At 42.8% G+C, this 20,511-nt stretch overlaps 2 protein-coding genes across 5 annotated transcripts in view; one reads left to right on the top strand and one right to left on the bottom strand.

Annotated features, from left to right (window-relative positions):
* The window catches only part of MARCHF8 (membrane associated ring-CH-type finger 8), a 175,643-nt gene that overhangs the window by 145,281 nt on the left and 9,851 nt on the right, over positions 1 to 20,511 (top strand). The gene's annotated exons all lie outside the window — the stretch shown is intronic.
* The window catches only part of ALOX5 (arachidonate 5-lipoxygenase), a 43,576-nt gene that overhangs the window by 19,071 nt on the left and 3,994 nt on the right, over positions 1 to 20,511 (bottom strand). For 3 of the 4 annotated variants that reach the window (XM_028511275.2, XM_028511272.2, XM_036026686.1), the window contains exons 2-4: positions 17,463 to 17,661; positions 14,217 to 14,298; positions 6,310 to 6,432 (exon numbers count right to left, since the gene is read on the bottom strand). In XM_028511275.2, the coding sequence (XP_028367076.1) occupies positions 6,310 to 6,432; positions 14,217 to 14,298; positions 17,463 to 17,661 (404 nt within the window). The remainder of the gene's footprint in view (positions 1 to 6,309; positions 6,433 to 14,216; positions 14,299 to 17,462; positions 17,662 to 20,511) is intronic. The other variant, XM_036026685.1, reaches the window with a different exon arrangement.

Raw genomic sequence — 20,511 nt, 5'->3', positions numbered from 1 at the left:
AGTGTGGTCCATGGACATCACCTGGGGGCTTACTGGAAATTCAGACTCTTATCCCACTGATCAGAATCCTTGGTCTGGTGTCTCATGGTGGCCCACTTGCACAGGGTTGTTTGAGGGATAGTGTGCGGACCTATGTTCCCTCACTGGGAAGCCTGGCTGTTTGTCCTTGTTGCCCAGTATCCAGGAGACGCCCAGGTGTCCTAAGATGGGCCTCGCAAAAAAGCAACCATTGTGAGCCATTAACAGCAAAAAAACTCATTAAACTATGCCTTTCTTGAATGAATTTGTTTCAAGGCAAGAATCAGCATTTTCTTTTTCTAATTCCAGTATAGGCTTAAGGCAGACATGGGGGAGGGCTACCAGAAAAGAAAAGGCAAAGATTGCTGGGACCTAGTATAGTCCTGAAGTCAGGCATGCAATAGGCACTACAAAAATGCCAGTTGAGCTAAACTGAAGAGCAGAGGACACGACGGAGTGAAAAAAATGAAAAGGGGAAAAGGGTAAGTGCCCTTTAACCTCATTTCCTTGACCTGTGTACTGAGAGACATCTGAGCCCCTCTAAGGAGTCTAGAGAGAGCGTTGAAACATTAAGCAGATTTCTTTGTCCCAGGGTTTCATGAGCCCTTACAGTCTTCTAGAGCATGGACTGTCGATGTGGTCCCCAGACCAGCTGCACCCCCTGTAACCTTGTCAGAAATGCAGATTTTCAGGCCCACAGCTGGCCTCCTGAATTGGACACTTGGGAGTGGGTCCAGAAATCCAGGTTTTCACAAACTCCCAGGGGATTCTGCTGCAAGCTATAGTTTGAGAACCACTGCTGATAAAGGTTGCAATATTTTCAAATTAAATTGACTATAGAACAAACCCCTTTTTAGGGAAATGCTACTTTATGCTTTGTGCCTTGTGTTAACTCTTGCTCTTATTCTATGACCCATTTTAAACAAGAAAAAAATGCAACTTTGGCAAATACAATTAAAAAAATTTTAGATATAACTTTTAGGTGGGATTTCCACCCTCTACATTTTCCCAACAAATTTCATTTCCAATAGGACAGAACTCTCTGATTTTGTAACAAAATTCAATAGAGGTAAATAGGATTGAAATACAGAAACATAGGCATCAGTTAGAATGAGGAGATGGCTTTTAAATCTTCCAAGAAGAGTGGGAGGCTTTGGGGTGGCATTTGTAAACTTAAGGGGAAGAACCCTATTTTCTATGAGTGCTTTGTGATGTGCTGCCAGCTTCTTTCTGAGCTGGAGTGGCAATAAGAGGTGGGGTCTTTTTCCCATACAAAACTCATGGCTTGACCTCCAAAGCCAAGAGAGTGAGCTCTCTCAACATCCCTCCCTCTCCATTCTTTCATCTTACCCTCTCTTGCTTTTTTCCTAGCTTGAGGGCTCCACCCCTATGCCTCACCAGCCTGTTTCCATCATCCTCAACCCTCACTAGAACTCTGTCCCTTCCTTTGTGATTCTATCTCCTCTCTCTAGGACCCTGCTCTTCATCTTAAGGGCCAGCTCTTTCCTTGCTTTCACCAGCTTCTTTCAAGGAGTTGCCATATACATGATAATTTTGTCTCACCTCAGACAAGCACTGGGCACTGGGTGGCTGGTGTGTGTGGCTGGAACAGAGGTTAAGGGGAATTACTGCACCACACAGACTCCTTTTCCTGCCCCCGTCCCCTCAACAGCCAAGCCTGTATCTAGCTCTTGGACTCTTTTCCCTGTGCCTCACAAGGCTCCTGACCTTGCTTGGCCTCAATGCTCTCTTAAGGATTTTCTGCACAGCCTCAAGACTGCATTTCCTACTGCCCACCAGACCATGCCAGCAAAGGCTGCACAGACCTCTTGAGCTCAGCGTGCCCCATAACTGGACTCATCTTTCCCTCCAAACCTCTTCTTCCTGAGCTTCCCTTTTTAAGACCCATCTACTTTTCTTACAAGCCAGCTGCATAATGTCAAGGATGCTTGGGCTCTCCCGTCAGCATCTCCCCATTGTGATCTGAATTCAAACTGGATCCTAGGTCTGTTCATACAGCATCACTGATCTCCTGTTCCCTGTCTTCAGTCAGCATCTTCCCTTCCTCTGGTCTCTCTCATATGACCTCCCAAAGGCTGCCAGGTCAAGCTTCTGCAATGCAGCTCTAACTCCCTGTACATCTCATCTCTCATTGAACATTGCAAATCCAGACTTGTAGTGGTCAATCGTGGCTCATGACAGCATTTCTGGTGCTGCCTTTCTAGGAAGATGACTGGGATATAGGTTAGGTGCCCCTGGCCCAGGGGGAAGGATATCCCTTCAAGGAGCTACCCCCATCCAATCTCATCTGATGAAAAATGCACAGTGGATGAGGGTCTGAGCACCCTGGTCCTTGCATGAGGCCTGTCAACTCTCCCAAATTCAGTCACATTTCTGCACTGTCCTACTGTACTGGGAAGGAAGCTCTCTTTCTCAATTTCTTTTAAAGAGAACATGCCCTTATCAGTCTGCCAACCTATTGCAATCAAGCTCCAGACTGCAAACAGTGAGTAGTGAATAAACACATAAGATGCTCCTCCTCTGATGCCATCAGGAAATTTCACAACTCACCTGGTTCTGTGAGCAGGCTCAGTCATGTCTGAACTTAGCATATGGTGACTCTCTGCCCCAATATCCTTGTCCCACTTCTGTGTGTCTGCTTGGCCAGCAGCAGGACTAGGCCAGATGGCCTTCTGCTGTGAAGCCTTCCTGGATCCCATAATGAAATAACACCAGAGAGACTGAGGGTTCCTCTATGAGCCCTTGAGGGCAGAAGCCAATCTACAGTTTCTCAGCTGAGTTTCTACAGTTGAGAATCTACAGCCAATCTACAGTTTCTCATGACTCAGGTGAGTCATGATGGAGAAGTGGGTCTTGCCTGGCATGACCACATTACCAAGAATAGAGGTAGACTGTCTGTAGAGGGAAGCTTCTCCCTGCATGGTTAAAATATGTAGTACATATACATACTATATTATCATAAAAACTCCAAGTTAGAGCTGTAGTCTTGTTTTTAAATGAAAACACCAAGGCTGAGAGAAGTTAGGCAGTTTCCTTAGGATCACCGTCTAGTAGCCCAAGCCCCCCCTCCCATGTACCCCTTACCTACCTAAGGTAGAGGTGGTTCTTCTGAACTGCTTCCCTGAGGTCAACCCCCTTTGACTCATACTTCACCCCACCCCACCTCAAATGCAGAGGTCATATCTCTTATCTCCTTTCTAGGACTCCATGGATCTCAGTTCACTGTGCCAAGAAAGGCAGTGCTCAGCTGATCGCTCTATTTGTGCTGTGCCAGCTGAGGCTGAGGGCCCATCTCAGATGTCTTCCATGTCATTTGGGTTCCACAGCTCAAGAAGCCAAGTGACATGAAAGATGTAAATAAAGATGGGCTATGTTGTAACTTGAAAGATGGTGGCCTGTGAAGCCAATCCTGGGGAGCACAGGGGGAAAAATATCACTCAGACCCAGGGGCTTCTAGGAGTTTCTGGAAGAAGAAGCACCTCACCAAAGTCCTGAAAAATGATGAGGTGGAATTAGCTGGACAAAAAAGGGCATTTGAGGCAGAAGAAACAGCATGGGCAAAGACAAAGGGAAATTAAGTCTCCTGACAAACCAGTCTGGATGCTCATGGCTAGAATGTCTTCTGCAGGTGGGGCAGGATAGAAGTGGGGGAGCTGGGTGGATATACCTGGGCTCTCTCCTGCAGTTGGGGCAATCACTGAAAGATCTAAGACATTGGAATAAAAGAGATATATTTGCCTTTGTAGATGGAACCTCCAACAAATTATATGTCCACTTGACAATAACCTTCCAATTGCTATGTGGGATGGAACCCAGAGAAACAGGTAGAAGGAGGTTTCTGAACATCCAGGGATAGATGGTAGACCTGGGAGAGGAAGATATGTTCAGTGAGACCCAGGAGATGGACTTGACCCCACATGCAATTGGGAGGAATATGAGCCTAAGGAAGGAATCTAGGCCAGTAGCTTCAAACCTAGCTGCACATTGGAATTTCCCAGGGAACTTTTAAAATATACCTATGTCCAGACTGGAAGATGTTGGCAGGTGCAAGCATGGCAGGGTGAGGGAGGGTGAGGTAGCATAAAATCTGCATCACTAAATGCACAATCAGAATTGTGAACCACTGATCTGAGCTACCATTAGCCATTATGGGGATACATGAGGAGGAAAGGTAATTGTGCGTGTGTGTGAAGTGAGGGTCTATGAAGTGGCAACAAAGGACCCTGAGAGGCCAGTTGGGTCACACTCATTTCATTTTGACAAAGTATACTCAGCACCTAGTCTGTGGCAACTGCTGTGCTAGGCTCCTGAAATACAAAGATGACCATGACCTTAAGGAACGCTGAGCAGACATAAGAAAGGCACAGTCTGGTCTTCATTTCACCATCCATTCATCCATCCACCATTTGCATATCTATTCACCTCTCTGTCCCTTCATCATCCATCCATTCTTTGTCTCACCATCCATGAATCTACCCACCACCACCCATCCTTCCACCATTCATCCACCCTCCACAATCCATCTATCCTCTATCCATCCATCTACCATCCAACCTTCTACCATTACCAGCAAGGAGGCACTATTCCCCAAAGCAGTATCTTCTCCCATGACTTCACTGCGCCTCCATTTTATCAGTTTCTTTTCCTGTCACAAGGGTGCCTGTACTGTTTATCTCATTTTGGTCTGGGCTCTGCCTTACTAAAGCAACATGCTTTTGACTCAACAGTGCCAGTCTCTGGGTGGGAATAAGACATTTAATTGCTGTGATGCTTCCAGGAAGCCAGATGTTGGGTACTGCTGCATTACCAACCCAGGCATTTGGTTTTAATTTTTCTCTCTAGTTGATCCCAATTATAGTGGCAATGGTGGGGAGGAATCCCCAGCTTTGGATCCAAATAGACCTAGATTCAAATCTTGGTTTTGCCAATTTCTGCCTAAATAATTTTAGGTAAGTTCTTTGACCTGGACCCAGTGGAACCTCAGTTTACTCATCTGGAAACACACTGCCTACTTCCTAAGGTTGCTGTGAAGGTTAAAATAGATGATTCTATGTAGAAAGCACCCACACCAAGGAGCTTGGCATTTAGCAGAGTTTTGTTAAGTCAGGCCCTTACTACTACACCCTCCCACTTAGATGCAGCTTTAGAGAGACAAATGCATATGGTCTTTATGATGCGAGGGAATTTTCTGTAGAGAATTATTGTGAGGCTGTGTATGTGTGTGTGTACAGTTCTTGCAAAATGTCCAAAGAACAAAGGTCTTCACTCAGGCCTGGGCATGTGGCCCCCTGCACTTTCCTTTCAGAAGTCCAAACAAATAAAGCACCTTTCTCTAGGGGAGCAGCTATGCATCTAAATGAATGTTGCACAGAAACTGACTGGTTTGGTAGTTCTCCACCTGTTTTCTTCCCGATGCCCGCTGTGGGCCACAGTTCTACTCTGGGGTGGACTCAGCTCCTGGTTCTGGGGTCAGGAGGTACTGGAGCTTCTCAGGGCATTCTAACCCTCTATCAAGTTGCAGAATGAGGATTTAAGGTTTTCTGGATTTCCATGCTTGTGAGAATTCCCTCAAGTCTCAAGGTACAGATTCAAAGGTCCTTCTATTAGCCCTGGGATGGGACTAGAGCTCCATATTTTTAACAAGCACCCAGGAATCTCAGGGTTCAGCATGCTTTAAAATTCCTGCAGTAATTTGGCCTCACAGAGGAAGCATAACACCCTGATCTCTGCAATTTAGCATAACACCCTGATCTCTGCAAGATCCCTCTGCAGGGATCTTGGCCCGGGTATTTGACCTCCTTATTCCTCAGGTTCCTCATCTGCAAATGCCTACCTCATGGGGTTGTTGTGAAGGATGAATGGGGATAAGTAATGCATGCCAGGGATCAGCACAGGCATGGTGGCCATTATCACTGCAGAGCCCTGCCATCTTGATGACAACCTGCATACTTTTTTCCCCTGAAGTGGCCATAGAGTGGATAAGATGTGGGTGGGAATGAGGCATTCCAAGGAAAGACATGCATTTTGAGGTGAAACATAGCTATCTGAAGTCTTCCAGGTTGTAAGTGTTTTTACATAGAAGATATGCTGTGATTGTGCATTGAGAATCCACTCTATAATCAAGATATATTCAAAAGCTTTTGAAAAAAAGGTGTTTGGCTGAGCTGCTCCCTAAGCTCATGGGCCCCATGGGGAAAGGAGTGAGGGTCACACTTGCAGCCCTGGCCATGGGAGAAGCTGTCCAGTGTCCTTAAGTTCTCCTACACTTACGCTTTAGAGTAGTTCAGAACAAAGTCCACTCCTTTCTCACTATCGAACTGGATATCACGAGGTAAATCCTTGTGGCTTTTGGCATCAATACTCAAGGGGAATCCAGGGTTCCATTCCATCCATCTGAGCATACAAAAGGAGGAGAAAAATGGGTTAATGCCTTTGGGTTGGCACCTTAAGGTAAAGACTGTTTGTGTAGTCTGAGGATGTGCCTGCCATCAAGGCAACATATTATAGTTGAGGGTGCATCCAAAGGGGTGCTGGGACTCCTCCCAAGGCCCTGAGTCAGCCCGCTTTGCTGTTCCTTGAGCATTATAGTGGGAGGCCTGATCAACCTAAAACTGAGCTTACAGCAGAGGGATATGGTAGGTGTGTACCATTGTATGAAAGGAAATGAAAAAGTAAGAATCAGAAGACCTAATTTATTTGAGGTGACACTGAACAACAATGTCTCCAAATATTCTCCCCCAGCACAGAACTGCCTTGCTGGTCACCAAAATTACATTGTGGTGAAGGCTGCCCCACCATGCCTGACCTTGACATCAGTGCCTCACCATCTTGGTCAATGCACCCTGAACTGTGTGTGGTGGTGGTGTGGGGTGGGGGCCAGGGGGTAGGGACACTTGTTATGGCTGAGCAGTAGGGTACACGAGGTGGCAGGTAGCTAAGTGAGCCTTGTACTTCCATCAGGCACAGATAGCTGCCAATAGCAGGTTTAAGGCTTCTTAACATCATAATAGCTCTTCCTAACAAAGAACCATGCACTCTATTCAACCAAAGTTTTTGTATCCTGGTGTCCTTGAAACTAAACCCACAGCATTGGATATTTATGTTTTGTTGTTTCAAGTTTTACTTTTGTCTTTGTTTATAGCAAAAACAAAACAAACTGTCAGTTTCTTTAGTGCAGGGAGAATGATCTTATATTTGTTTAAAACCCAAAATTTACATTCTGAGATTTCAGCTTTTCTAGTTATATTCTTAATGTTCCTTTCTTTTAAATAAATCTCTCTTATGAGAGGAAAGTAAAACATTGAGATATTTGGTCACAAAAACCTTTACTGTTTCAGAAGAGGAAGAGCAAGAAATTGAAAACTTATTTGAAAAAATAATGAAAGAAAACTTCCCTAATTTGGCAAAGAGAATAGACATACAAGTTCAGGAAGCACAAAGAATCCCAAACAAGTTGGACCCAAAGAGGACCACATCAAGACATATCATAATTAAAATGCCAGAGGTTAAAGATAAAGAGAGAATCCTAATAGTAAGAGAAAAATAGAGAGATACTTACAAAGGAGTACCCACAAGACTATCAGCTGATTTCTCAAAAGAAACTTTGCAGGCAAGAAGGGACTGGAAAGATGCATTCCAAGTCATGAAAAGCAAGGACCTATGACCTAGCTTACTGTGTCAAGAAAAGCTATCATTTAGGACGGAAGGGAGGATAAAGTGCTTCTCAGATAAAGTAAAGGAGTTCATTATCACCAAGCCCTTATCACATGAAATGTTAAAGGGACTTACCTAAGAAAAAAAAGATCAAAACTATGAACATTAAAAAGACAACAAATTCACAACTATCAACAACTGAATCTAAAAAAACAAAACTAAGCAAACAACTAGAACAGGAACAGAATCACAGAAATGGAGATCATTTGGAGGGTTATCGGCAGGGAAGAAGAAGAGACAGAATGGGTGAGAAGGTGCAGGGATTAAAAAGCATAATTGGTAAGTACAAAATAGACAGGGGGATGTTAAGAATAGTATAGGGAATGGTGAAGCCAAAGAACTTGTATACATATCCCATGAACATGAACTAAGGGGGTAATAACAGGAGGGAAGGGGTTACTGGGTGGAGGGGGACAATGGGGAAAAAATTGAGACAGCTGTAATAACAAAATAAAATATACTGAAAAATGATTAGTGCCAATAAAATTTAGTAAGGTGTCAGTACAAGGTAGATATTTTTAAAAATGAGTAATTTATCTTTATCCTAGCAATATTTACTTACAAACAGAAAAATACCCCACTCAGTTATGCAAGCTATAATTTCCCTAGTTATAAAGTAACTTGAAAGGAGAAAGACCTGCATGAAGAAAACTAGACATTGTCTTGAAAGAGCAGATTGAGTTCTCAGATGGAAAAAGCCCGACAATCACTAAAATGCCAGCACATAACATAATTCATAGGTAATTCAAAACAATTCTCATGATGAAAATCTTTAAAAGAGTAATGAAATAACAAAACAGTTATTAACATATATTAGAAAGTTATGATAATAAAAAAATGGTGCTGGGCTGTGGAGTAAAAAACAGACTAATACACAAAGTCCAGAATCAGACCCAAGAAAATATGTGAGTATAATACAAAACTAGCTAATACTTATTGTGTGCTTTCTATGTGCCAAATAATATTCTGTGTGTTTTCATGGTTTAACCAATTTAATTCTCTCAGCAACCCTATGATGTAGTACTATTATTCTATCCACTTTGTAGATTGTGTGGGGACTGAGGCACAGAGAAATTCAACAACTTTCATAGGACACAAAGCAAGTGGCTCTAAGTGGAAGCTAAGCCCAGGAACTGGCACCCAGGGCAGTAGAAAGAAATGTATTATATAATAAATGATATTGGAGACCTTGACTCTTACATCACGTTATGTATAAAAATACATGGCAGATTAAAAGAGGCCTAAAGTTAAAAAAACAAAATTATAAAAGTGTTAGACAAAAATATAGGAGTATTTATGTAACTTGGATGGGGAGGGCTTTCTAAACAAAGCAGGAAACCCAAAAGTTATAAAGGAAAAACAATATGCATAGCTTACAAAATAACTAAAATCCTGTGAGGAAAGCAACAGAAGACAAATGACATGCTGTACATATACCAAAGGGACACCATCCTAACATATAACTAGGCACTTCAAAGTAAGGCAATGCAGGGATGCTTAACACACCAGTGGTCAGGGAAACACAGATTAAAACAATGGATCTTAGGGGTTTTCAGAATGCCAAAATTTTTAAAGATCAGTGTCACCAGGTATTGGCAAAAGTATGGGTTCCAGTACATTTTTATAAACAATTGGTGGGACTGCAAATTACTTAGAAATTTGGGGAAAGGATTTTTGCCAATATTTCTTAAAGTGAAAAAATATTGATTTGACCCAGCAAGGTGAGTTCTGGATATTAATCTGACAGTAATTAAAACATGGGTACATCAGGATATTTGTACATGTTTGCTTCTTGCAGCACTATTTGTAATACCAAAAACAAACAAAGACACAAAAGGGAAACAACATAAATGTCCATCAATAGGGGAATGGTTGAATAAATTAAGATATGTTCATATAAAGCAAGAAATATGTGGTAATTTAAGGAGGAAGAAAATGGTGAGATACTACTTCACAGCCTAGATTGGTAAAATGAAAACGCCTCAAGGTGCAAAGTCTGTTCATGATGTAGGGAAATAGTAACTTTCAGAAACAGCTGCTAGGGGGGAAAATTGGCAGAAAACCCTTGAAAAACAATTGGCAATATCTAGGAAACTTAAAATGTGGTCTACAACCCTGCAAGCCTAATTCTAGGAATATTCCCTAGAATAACTGTTCTATGAAAGCACCAGATGATGTATGAGCAATGTCATTGAAGTGTAGCATGTAATAACCAGAAGTTAAAAACAGCCCACATGTCTATCAGCAGGAGAGTGGGTGAGCATGGCGGTTTATTCATAAGATGGTATGCTATACAGAAGCTAAAATGATGGATGACACCTATCCATGTCAACTGGATGCTTTTTAAAACAATGATGAATGAAAAAAAGTAAGGCACAGAAAGATTATGTTAAATACTGTAGATTAAAAACTACGATACCATGCATAGCTCTGTGTGTGTGTGTGTGTTCGGGTACCACACAGGTACGTGAAGTCACAGTGAGAGAATGTGGGCATTGAGTTATGACCTGTGTGGACTTCATCATCTCCCTACTTGGCTGATTGAGTGATGAGGGCCAGCTGGACTTGCCAGCTCTCTGGCATATTAGAGACTATTCTTAGTTGTGACTTTACTTCCAAACTCTAATCTAGAAGCCTGAGAGTTCATGTGAAAGAGGAAGTCCAAGATTATGCAGACTGCACAAAGTCAGCATTTCCTGAACGGAAACAGGGGTGGGGGTGGGTCTGAAAAGGAAAGATTAGTGGAAGGAGGAAGAAAAACAATTGACAATTAGATCTGTTAGAAGGGGGCAAACTGTCTTGCCAGAAAAACCTTCTGCCTGATCCCCCTAGACCCTCCCAAAGCCCCTTTTCATAGGAAAAGTAGTCTTCTTGTAAAAGACTACTACAGGAAATCAAACCTGCAACGTTTTGGTGTATGGGACAATGCTCCAACCAACTGAGCCACCTGGCCAGGGTTGAGCTAAAGATAGTTTTGAGGCTGGGGCAACCAGTAAGGATTTCTTGACCACTTACAGCACCACTGCTGGGTCCCCGAAAGTGGGGGAAAGGATAAAAAGCTAACAGACAAGAGACACTTTTAAAAACTAGAAAAGTTAAAAAAAGATGCTACCTAGTTACAGCAAGAATTAGTGAAATTGGGTACCCATTCACTGCTTGGGAAAACTGGTTAAGGTTTTTGAAAAGAAATTTGTCAGCATATACTAATCACTTACACTATTCGCTTTAGTAATTTCATTTCTGGGCACCTATCCTAAGGAAATACTTAAAAATGCACAAAATTTCCATAAAGGTTTTCACATTTTTTATAAAAAAATTAGAAATCTCTGAAATATCCAGTTAGACTGGTGTTTAAGTAAATTATGGTGCATCCATACAATAGAATTTAATATAAAACCTAGAACAGTATTTGTGATGAGATTTTTAAAATATGAGGGAAATATTTCTGCTAAATCTCCAAGAGAAAAAGAGGATGTCAAAATATGTATATATAGTACAATCCCAAATGAGTAAGAGGGAAAATAAATGAATTACAGGTATTTTTCTGCTTTTATATTATTCTCCTTCCATTACTTTATTGGATTAACGCGCCCCCCCCCCCCCGCCCCAAACTACTACATATCCCTTGTGAGAAGTTAAACTATGGAGGAATAGGTAGAAAAGTGTAATGGCCATCACTCCATCAAAGCCCCTCCACACCTCAGGTAATCATTTTGACTATTTAGCATGATTCCTTCCACTCCTTTCTCTTGAAAAGAATCTCAAGCTCAAATGTCTCCAGGGGCCAAAGCAGGAAACTAAAAGAAAAAAAGCCTTGATGTAAACATTAAACAGGTGTGGACTGAGGAAACCTGGGGAATAAACACCCTCTTGATTCAAAACTGCACAATGATCCATCAGACACATTTAAGGGCGGGATACAACCCACTGACCACCAGTCTCCACATGAGCACTCTAGATCATGTATTATTATTTTTACTATTATTGCTATTTTTAATCCTTACCTGAGGATACGTTTATTGATTTTAGAGAGAGAGAAACATTGATGTGAGAAACATCGATCAGTTGCCTCCAGTATATGCCCCAATTAGAGACTGAACCCATAACCCAGGTATGTGTCCTGGCTGGAAATGGAACCCACAACTTTTTGGTGTACAAGATGACACTCCAAACAACTGAGCAACGTGGCCAAGGCTATTATTTTTAAAAAGCTTTACTGAGATGTAATTTACATACCATAAAATTCACCCCTTATAATTATCCAGTTAACAGGTTCTTAGTATATACACAGAGTTGTGCATCCATCACCATAATCTAATTTTGGAATATTCTTGTCTCAAGTAGAAATCTTGTACCTATTAATAGTCACTCCCCATCCCCCATCTCCAACTTCCAGCCCTAGGCAGCCACTAATCTATTAGTCTGTGTCCATAGATTTGCCTGTTTGGACATTTCATATAAATAGAATCATATAATATGTGTTTTATTGTAAATTACTTTTCCATTTAGCAGACTGTTTTTGAGGTTCATTCATGGGTTAGCATGTATCCATGGCTCATTACTTTTTAATGCCAAATAATATTCCATTATATGAATAGATCACATTTGTTTATCCATTCATCAGCTAATAGAATTTAGGTTGTTTCCACTTTGGGGTTATTATGAATGTATTGGGTTAATATATTGATTTAACATGCATGTGTGTGTACAATTTTTCATGTGTAGAAATGTTTCTATTACTCTGTGTAGATACTGAGGAGTAGAATTACTAGGTTATATGGTAACCCTGTTTAAGATTTTGAGAAACTGCTAAACTTTTTCAAAGTGGCTATATCATTTTACATTCTACCAACAAAGTATGAATTTCTCCACATCCTTGGCAGCACTTGTTATTGTCTGTCCTTTTTATTCTAGTCATCCTAGTCCATGTGAAGTAGTACTTCATGGTGCTGTCACAATGACCAATAATGTTGAGCTTCTTTCCATGTGATTATTTTTGGAGAAGTGCTTATTCATTTCCTTTTATAGCTAAAATATGCATATATTCCATTATATAGATATACCACATTCACCAGTTAATGGACGTTTAGGTTGAACTCACCTTTTGGCTATTATGGACAATGCTGCTATAAACATTCATGTACAAGTTTTTCTGTATACATATATTTTCATTTTTCTTGGGTATATGCTAAGGTGTAGAATTGTACCATTTTACATTCTCACCAGTAGTATACGAGGTCTCTTACTTCTCCACATCCTTGCAAACACATGTTATTTTATCCCATTCTGTGGATGGTCTTTTCATTTTCTTGAAGGTATAGTTTGAAGCATGAAAGTTTTACAGTTTGATGACATCAATTTACCTATTTTGCTTTTGTTGCTTATGCTTTCGTTGTCACCTCTAAAAATCCTTTGCCATAGGTAAGTTTTCTTTGTAATTTTTTTAGGGATCTCCTGGCAATTCCACTTCTGGGTATTTATCCAAAACACTAATTGAAAAAGATATATGTATCCCTATGTTAATTGCAGTATTACTTACAATAGTCAAGATATGGAAGCAACCTAAGTATCTATCAATAGATGACTGGATAAAGAAAATGTGGTACAAATATACAATGGAATATTACCTGGCCACAAAAAAGAATGAAATCTTACCATTTGCAAGAATGTCAATGGACCTAGAGGGTATTATGCTAAATGAAATAAGCCTGAGAGAGAAAAATGCCATATGATTTCAGTTATATGTGGAATCTAAAGAAAAAATAAACAAATAAAATAGGAACAGGCTTACAGATACAGAGAACAAATTTATGGTTGCCAGATGCGAGGGGCATGGGGGATTAATTGGGTGAAAAAGAGGAAGATACTATGACGTACAAATTGGTAGTTACAAAATAGTCAATGACAGCATAGGAAATATAGTCAATGATATCGTGATAACACTCATAGTGCCAGGTTGGTATAGACTTATCAAGGGGATCACTTCGTAAATTATATAAATGTCTATCCACTATGCTGTATGCATAAAACTACATAAAATAATATTGAATGTCAACTGTAACTTTTAAAAAATCCTTTTCAAAATCCAAAGTCATGAAGGTTTACCCATGTTTTCTTCAAAACTTTATAGTTTTAGCTCTTCCTTTTAGCTGTTTGATCCATTTGAAGTTAATTTATGTATGTGGTGTGAGGTAAGGTTCAGCTTTATTGTTTTACATGTAGTTATTCATCTGTCCCATTTGTTCAAAAGACTGTTGTTCTTTCACTGAATTGTCTCTCTACCTCTGTGGCAAATTAATTTGCCATAAATGTAAGGGTTTATTTCTGAGCTCTCAATTCTATTCCATTGTCTATCCTTAGGCCCATACCATACTACTTAGATTACTGAAGCAGTGTAGTATTTTGATATTGAGAAATGTGAGCCCTTTAAAAGCCCTTCAAGTTGGTCTGATGTCATAACTCACCTGTACTGTTTCTGCCGTGTTTCCAGTTCTTTACGTCTATGCTGCTTGAGAATGTGAATTTGGTCATCACGGGGCAACTTTGCTGTGAGGAAAAGACAAATGTAAGAAGAGCCATAGAAATAATTATAACAAGGTCCAATATTAAGGTTTCCCTCAGACTCCCTGCTCATGCTAAGTGCTTTATATGAGTCACCTGTTTAAGCCTCAGAACATTCCTCTATTTTATTAAATAGGACTCTGAGAGGTTGAGTAGCTCTGCCCTTGAACTTTACTCAAGGTCACATGCCTAATTAGTGGATTTTCAACACAAGACTCAAATCCCATACTCTTAGTCACTCCTTTCCCAAAAGATGAAACCAGTTTCTCCTCCTTCTGTCTGCTCATCCAGCAAGCCTGGTGGCCCTGCACTTTGGGGCCTGAGGATCATGTCCAGATGCATGAGCCAAGCTTCTTTCACTTTGGGCTTTACAAGGACAGGCCAATAACTCTGTCTCCCTCCTACAGGGACTGCTCTGTGCCTCAAAGCACCTGCAGTAGGTGTGACCTTTCTCCAGGTACTAATAAGCCCCAGGCTTAGAGGGTGAAGTGAGAGTTCCCAGGCACACAGACAGCCACGTCCTCCCTCTGAGTTATAGTCCTTCAAGGGGAATATTATGGCCCCTTTTTGTCAGAGGGTAAATAGGCTCCCTAGTAAGAAATATCCCTGGGATGTACCCCTAACTGGGCAATTCTCCAAATGTCAAGTCTGTTGCTTCACTTTCCAGAATCACAGACATTCAGGCCCAAACAGCCATTTGTGATGTCACAGTAGGGCTTGGGCTCCAGGGCCCCCCATGCAGAGGGGCTGTGGGCAGGCTTGGTCTACATAGTTACCAGTTAGTTGAAGTCCCATTTTTTGCTGAAAAAGAAAAGAACCTAAAATCTGCTATCTAAAGCAAGACCCTCAAGTGTGCAGACCCCAATCTGGCACTTCCACAATAGGGCATTCTTCATACATAAGAATCATGGCTGGCCTGATATGGAGGAGGAGAGAGGCAAGTGGCAACAATCAGCCAATGCTTTGAGCTCTCTGAGTGACTCTTCCTTGCATGCCAGCTTCTTGGCATGTGAGAGTCACATCTGGGCCTGGGCAAATTTCTACCTGCTTCAAGTCATGGTCCTTTAGTTTGCTCATTCATACTCTAGACCAGGAGCAATCGATCTTCAGATGCTATGTGTCCACAGAATGAGGAGGAGTACAGTTGCTTCCATCAATGGCACCGTATAGTATTCCTTGTTACAACACGCTTCCTATCATTAGTTCATTGCTTCTTTACAGAGATTCCGCAGAGTAGATAAAACAAGAATGATAACTGTCCCCATTTTTTAACTATGAAAATCAAGACAAGGGAGGAAAAAGTTCTCCTCTACCAAGTGTTCTTAAACTACCAGACCAGCCACATCCCACTCTTTCTGACATGGAATTTAACTTAGGAAGCCAAACTCCAAGAATATTTTTGAACTGAATGACTGGAGCTAGAAGGATTTTTTCCCCCTGACCTCATGGAAGGAAAAATCACAAAATTTTCTCTGATATTGACCATTGGACAGTAGCGTGGGCTAAGAACTGTTGGGTGCTGGTAAGAGCAGAGACTGAGAGTAAGTATTTACAGACTCTTAGAGAAATTTACCAGAAAAATTCTATGACTGTTGCATCTGATAATAAAAACAGGGCATGTATTTTGAATGTTTTTGGCTTGGTTTTTATTTCATTTATAGTAGTTAATTTTTATTGTATTTTACAAAAATATCAGTCTGTGATGGAATGGAAGTTTTAAAAATCTGACCTTTCACTGCAGAGACCTGCAAAAGCATTATTATCAGCCCCCCTTTCAGGTGAGCTCTGGAATTCCTGCCACTCAAATTCCTTGACTGTATTTACTGCTTTCCCTTAACTAATAATATAAAGGGTAATCATGATCTGACCTATCCCCACCCTGCCCTTAGACACCTGCTCCACTCCTGAAATGAAAGATGAGATGACTTTGAAGCCAGCTCAGAGGGAAGAAGAGGGGCTCAGGTCCATTATGAGTATAAGGACAATAACCATGGTTCCCATGTATTGGGCAATTACTGGGCCAAGCACTGTGTGATGTGCTTTATTATATCCTCTTACTAGATCCCCGCCCTGATCCTAAAAATAGGCATTATTATCTCCATTTCACCTGTAAGGAAGCCAAGGCAACCTGCTCTAGGTCACAGAGGTTTAAGTGACAGTGCCCAAGTCTACATTCAAGCCCAGGTGTATCCCTTTTAAAGCCCACACTCTAGGACACTACCTACTATTTTGGAATTAAGCTTCATTCTTAGTCCTCTGTATAGACACCATAGGGAACTGGACAGAGTTGGCATCTGTATGTTGGATCTGAAATCACCGATTTCTCCAGGAAGCAGCTGGTTGGACTTAGAAACATGAGAATCATGAGTCTCTGCTCCTCTATCAGGCAACAGGGAAGCCTGCAGTGACCTGCCATTCCTGCTTTCCATGACAATTGCTTGGGGAATAGGAATGAACTATCTTTGCAGTTTTTTTAAAGAAATCCAACATGGAACATGAAGAGAGGAAAGGCAGTTCTGCACCAGGGATCCAGGATTCTTTTTTTTAAGACTCTTTTTAAAAAGATTTTATTTATTTATTTATTTATTTTTTAGAGAGGGAAGGGAGGGAGATAGAGAAACATAAATGTGTGGTTGCTGGGGGTTATGGCCTACAACCCAGGAATGTACCCTGGCTGGGAATCGAACCTGGGACACTTTGGTTCCCAGCCCGTGCTCAATCCACTGAGCTATGCCAGCCAGGGCGGATTCTTTTTTTTTTTAAGATTTCTTTAAAGATTTTATTTATTTACTTTTAAAGAGAGAATGGAGGGAGAAAGAGAGAGAGAGACATTAATATGCGGTTGCTGGGGGTCATGGCCTGGAACCCAGACATGTACCCTGACTGGGAATCAAACCTGCGACACTTTGGTTCGCAGCCTGCATTCATTCCACTGAGCTACGCCATCCGGGTAGATCCAGGATTCTTGACAGAGGCAATATCTTGGGGGGACATGTGGAAGGTTAGGGCTGCCAGGTGAAAATCCATAAGCAGGCCAGAAATGGGCACTGTTATTATTCCCACGGATACAGTTCTTTGAAGAAGGGGAATATGCAAACCCTCTCTGTTCCTGAGAGGCTCAGGGAGTCAAACGGGCCTAAGCTGCTTACCTCGTCCATCTCGTAGGACAATCTCACCCTCACCAGTAATCCAGCGGTAGCAGGGGAACTCAATGTAATCCCCATAAGGTGTTTTTAGCGTTATATACTTCAGGTACCAGTCATCATGAAGCCAGTACTTGCGCTTCTCAATTTTGACCAGCTGGATGTCACCCAGTTCTTCATCCACTGTCACATCATAAGAATCAACCTGAGAAGGAGAAAAGGCAAATGGGACTCTTTGAGGTCTTCCGAGCATGTGTATTACCCTGAGTTCATTTAGCCAGGATGTCTGCAGAATGCCTGCCTCCCCAGCAGCTCTGTGTTGGGCCTGTGCCATTGCCCTTGGGGTGACCTGTGTATCTGCAGCTCTCAAAGGCAGATGGGAAGAAAGGGTGAGGGCTCCAGCACTGCACTGGGCCTGTCAGAGGCCAGCAGGTTTGGGAAGCCCTAGACTCCATACCCCTTGGGCACTTTCTAAACCAGATTCACCAATCCTGGAGCTTTTTTCTTAATGACAGGACCTAGAGTAAAGTAAACAGGGAAGTTCATGCTGCATGCAGCCCCAGGCATCCCTGATCCCTCTCCTGCCAAGCCACCAGCAGAACCTGTGAGGACTACCTAAGTGGAATGAGAAGTTAGATATTTTCAGCAAATGTCTTGCCTTTGAGCACACTGAGCAGCTTGCATGTCATGGTTGCTGCTGTTACCCAGATGCTTGTGGTTAGAAAGCGGAAATCTTATTCTTATGCTCTGTGGTCTAGCCTGGGTTCTGAGGACCAAGGAGCCAGCTGTGTGGGGGGGATGGCACTTCTTGGTCCCTAATAGCTGTTTGAGCATATCTGTCCTGCCAGAATGCCTCATTCCTGCAGAGTGAAAGAACCCTTCTGCCCTATAATATGTCCTGATCCCCAGGGCCTATGAGACCTGGGGGAGGGGTGCTCTTTGTACTGCAGGGCCTGTCTGATTCCTGGGGAGAGGCCAGCAGGCTCTGGGTGCAGAGTTGAAAAAGGAGTCCCAGTGCAGGGCTAGATGACCTGAGTAGCTAGAGGGATGGTGAAGAAAGGAAGAACACAGCTCTGATTGGTAACTTCTGGGGTTAGGAAGAGAAGACAGACCCCTGAGCTGAGGCCAGGGCAGGGCAGTGCGCCAGGGCAGGAAAGTTCTGACAGGACAAGAATCCCACTCTGTGTCTTGCCCGCCATGGAGATGCAGAATTCAAGACAGAAATTCTCACAGGAGGGAGGAGGGCAGTGAAGGGCAGAGGAGGGTGTAAGCCAGGTATCAGGGTAGCACAGCCACCCTCAGGGGGTACCAAGGTGACTGACCCTAAGTCTCAGCAAATTGATTTACTCCCTGAGGCTATGTTTCTTCATTTATCAAGGGGAGGTAATGCTTAGCTTGCAAGGTCATTGAAAAATCCAAATGATGTTAGACCTGAGTGAGCTCCTTTCTCCAAGGGCACAGGCCACTGGTTGCGGTGAGCATCAGAGCCACCTAGCCCTCCCTCCCTGTCTCCTGGAGGTTGGGTCACAGGGCAGCAGGCCCCCACACTTCCTGCAAGCAGCTGTGAGCTAGTGTGGGTCCCTGCACTGAGGTCCATCCCTACTACCACACCCAGAAATAGATGTGGGAGAAAGAAACTAAGCCTATGAGCTTTAACTTCTTGGCTCAAAACATGGAGGGAATTTCTGTGAAGGTGGAGAAGGTGCCATCAGCCAGAGGGAGAATGGGAAGCATTTTTGGTGCTGGCAGTGCAGGCGGAGAAAGGGAAGTCAGCATGTGGTGAGGCCTGGGTCTGGGCTGTGGGTAGCTGCTCCAGGGGAAGTGGCTTTTCTGTGGCCCTGAGGGGCTGAAGTGGGCTGAAGGTGTCCTGGGGGTTGATGCCAGGAAGGCTGGGGCTAAGGGGGAGAGGACAGCCATTCTCAAGTAACAGATGCCATGAACATTGTGTTGGATGCTCTCATGGGAGGGAGGAGCTCAGCACCTTCAGAATGCACAAGAAAGGGAGATGGGGCTCAGGAAGTCTCTCCAGGACTTGGGTGATCCTTAGAAGGAAGGCCATATGTCTGGCTAGTGGTGGTAACTGACAAGGAAAAGATGGAGCCACTTCTCTGAGGGAGGGGAAAGCAAGATTACCTTTTAACAAACCTGTGGTGTAATCATAGGAGGAAGGGACCTTCCAGTTTCCCCACGCCTACTCCTGTAGTCCTGGTAGAGGGGTTTGGAGTTTCACCCAGGATAAACAGACTGAACAAACTCACAAGGATACAATATGCTATCAGACAGGATCTTTGGCAGGGTTAGAGGGATATGCAGGCCAGTCTGGTATGCCTCTGGCTGGCCCCCGGCTTCAGACGCAGGGTTACAGGAAGTGAACAAGGATTTGAGGAGTTTAGCTCTACCTAATTCAGAAAGTCTTTTAGGGACAACGTCTGGTAACTATGGCTTTGGCATCTAAGGGGGCCACTGTTAGAAAGTCATAGAGGATGGAAGGTGGCCTCCCAGAAGATTACAGGATCCTAAACATAAATAGCAAAGCCAGGCTTAGGAAAGTCCAAACTTACTCCTTCTCCATGACCCAGTACCAAGGTGGCTACTAAGTTTGTTGTCTATTTGCCCTGACACTTTGAATTCTCATGTCCATTCAGCACAGTGGACACTACCAACAGTGGGTGACCCATAACAGGCCCTTGATAAATACCATACATATGCATGGCTGCATGGATAGTTCCCATTTAACAGAAGGAAACTGAGGTTCAGAAAGGTCAGGCAGCTTCCATGCCATTGTATAATTGTGGCCCCATGATTACTATCCACACCTGTCTGATGGCCAGTCCAGGTACTTCCCACTGTCCCTTGCAGCCACATGATGGGAAAAGCCATGGACTGGGAGCCAATGACCTGGCTCTGAGTCCTGATTCAACCCCTTTTTGGAATATGAAGGGACAATGTGGGTTGGAATGACATGGAAGCTTCTTAAGAGATGACATTTGAGGCAGCTCTTGGGACTTCATAAGATTTCAGAGATGAGGTGAGTGGGAAGAGAAGGCTGGGCAGG

Source organism: Phyllostomus discolor, chromosome 5 (genome assembly GCF_004126475.2).
Source record: "Phyllostomus discolor isolate MPI-MPIP mPhyDis1 chromosome 5, mPhyDis1.pri.v3, whole genome shotgun sequence".
In the NCBI taxonomy this organism is placed as follows: domain Eukaryota; kingdom Metazoa; phylum Chordata; class Mammalia; order Chiroptera; family Phyllostomidae; genus Phyllostomus; species Phyllostomus discolor.
Note: the sequence above shows the minus strand (reverse complement) of the source record. Positions and strands in the feature narration are given on the sequence as shown.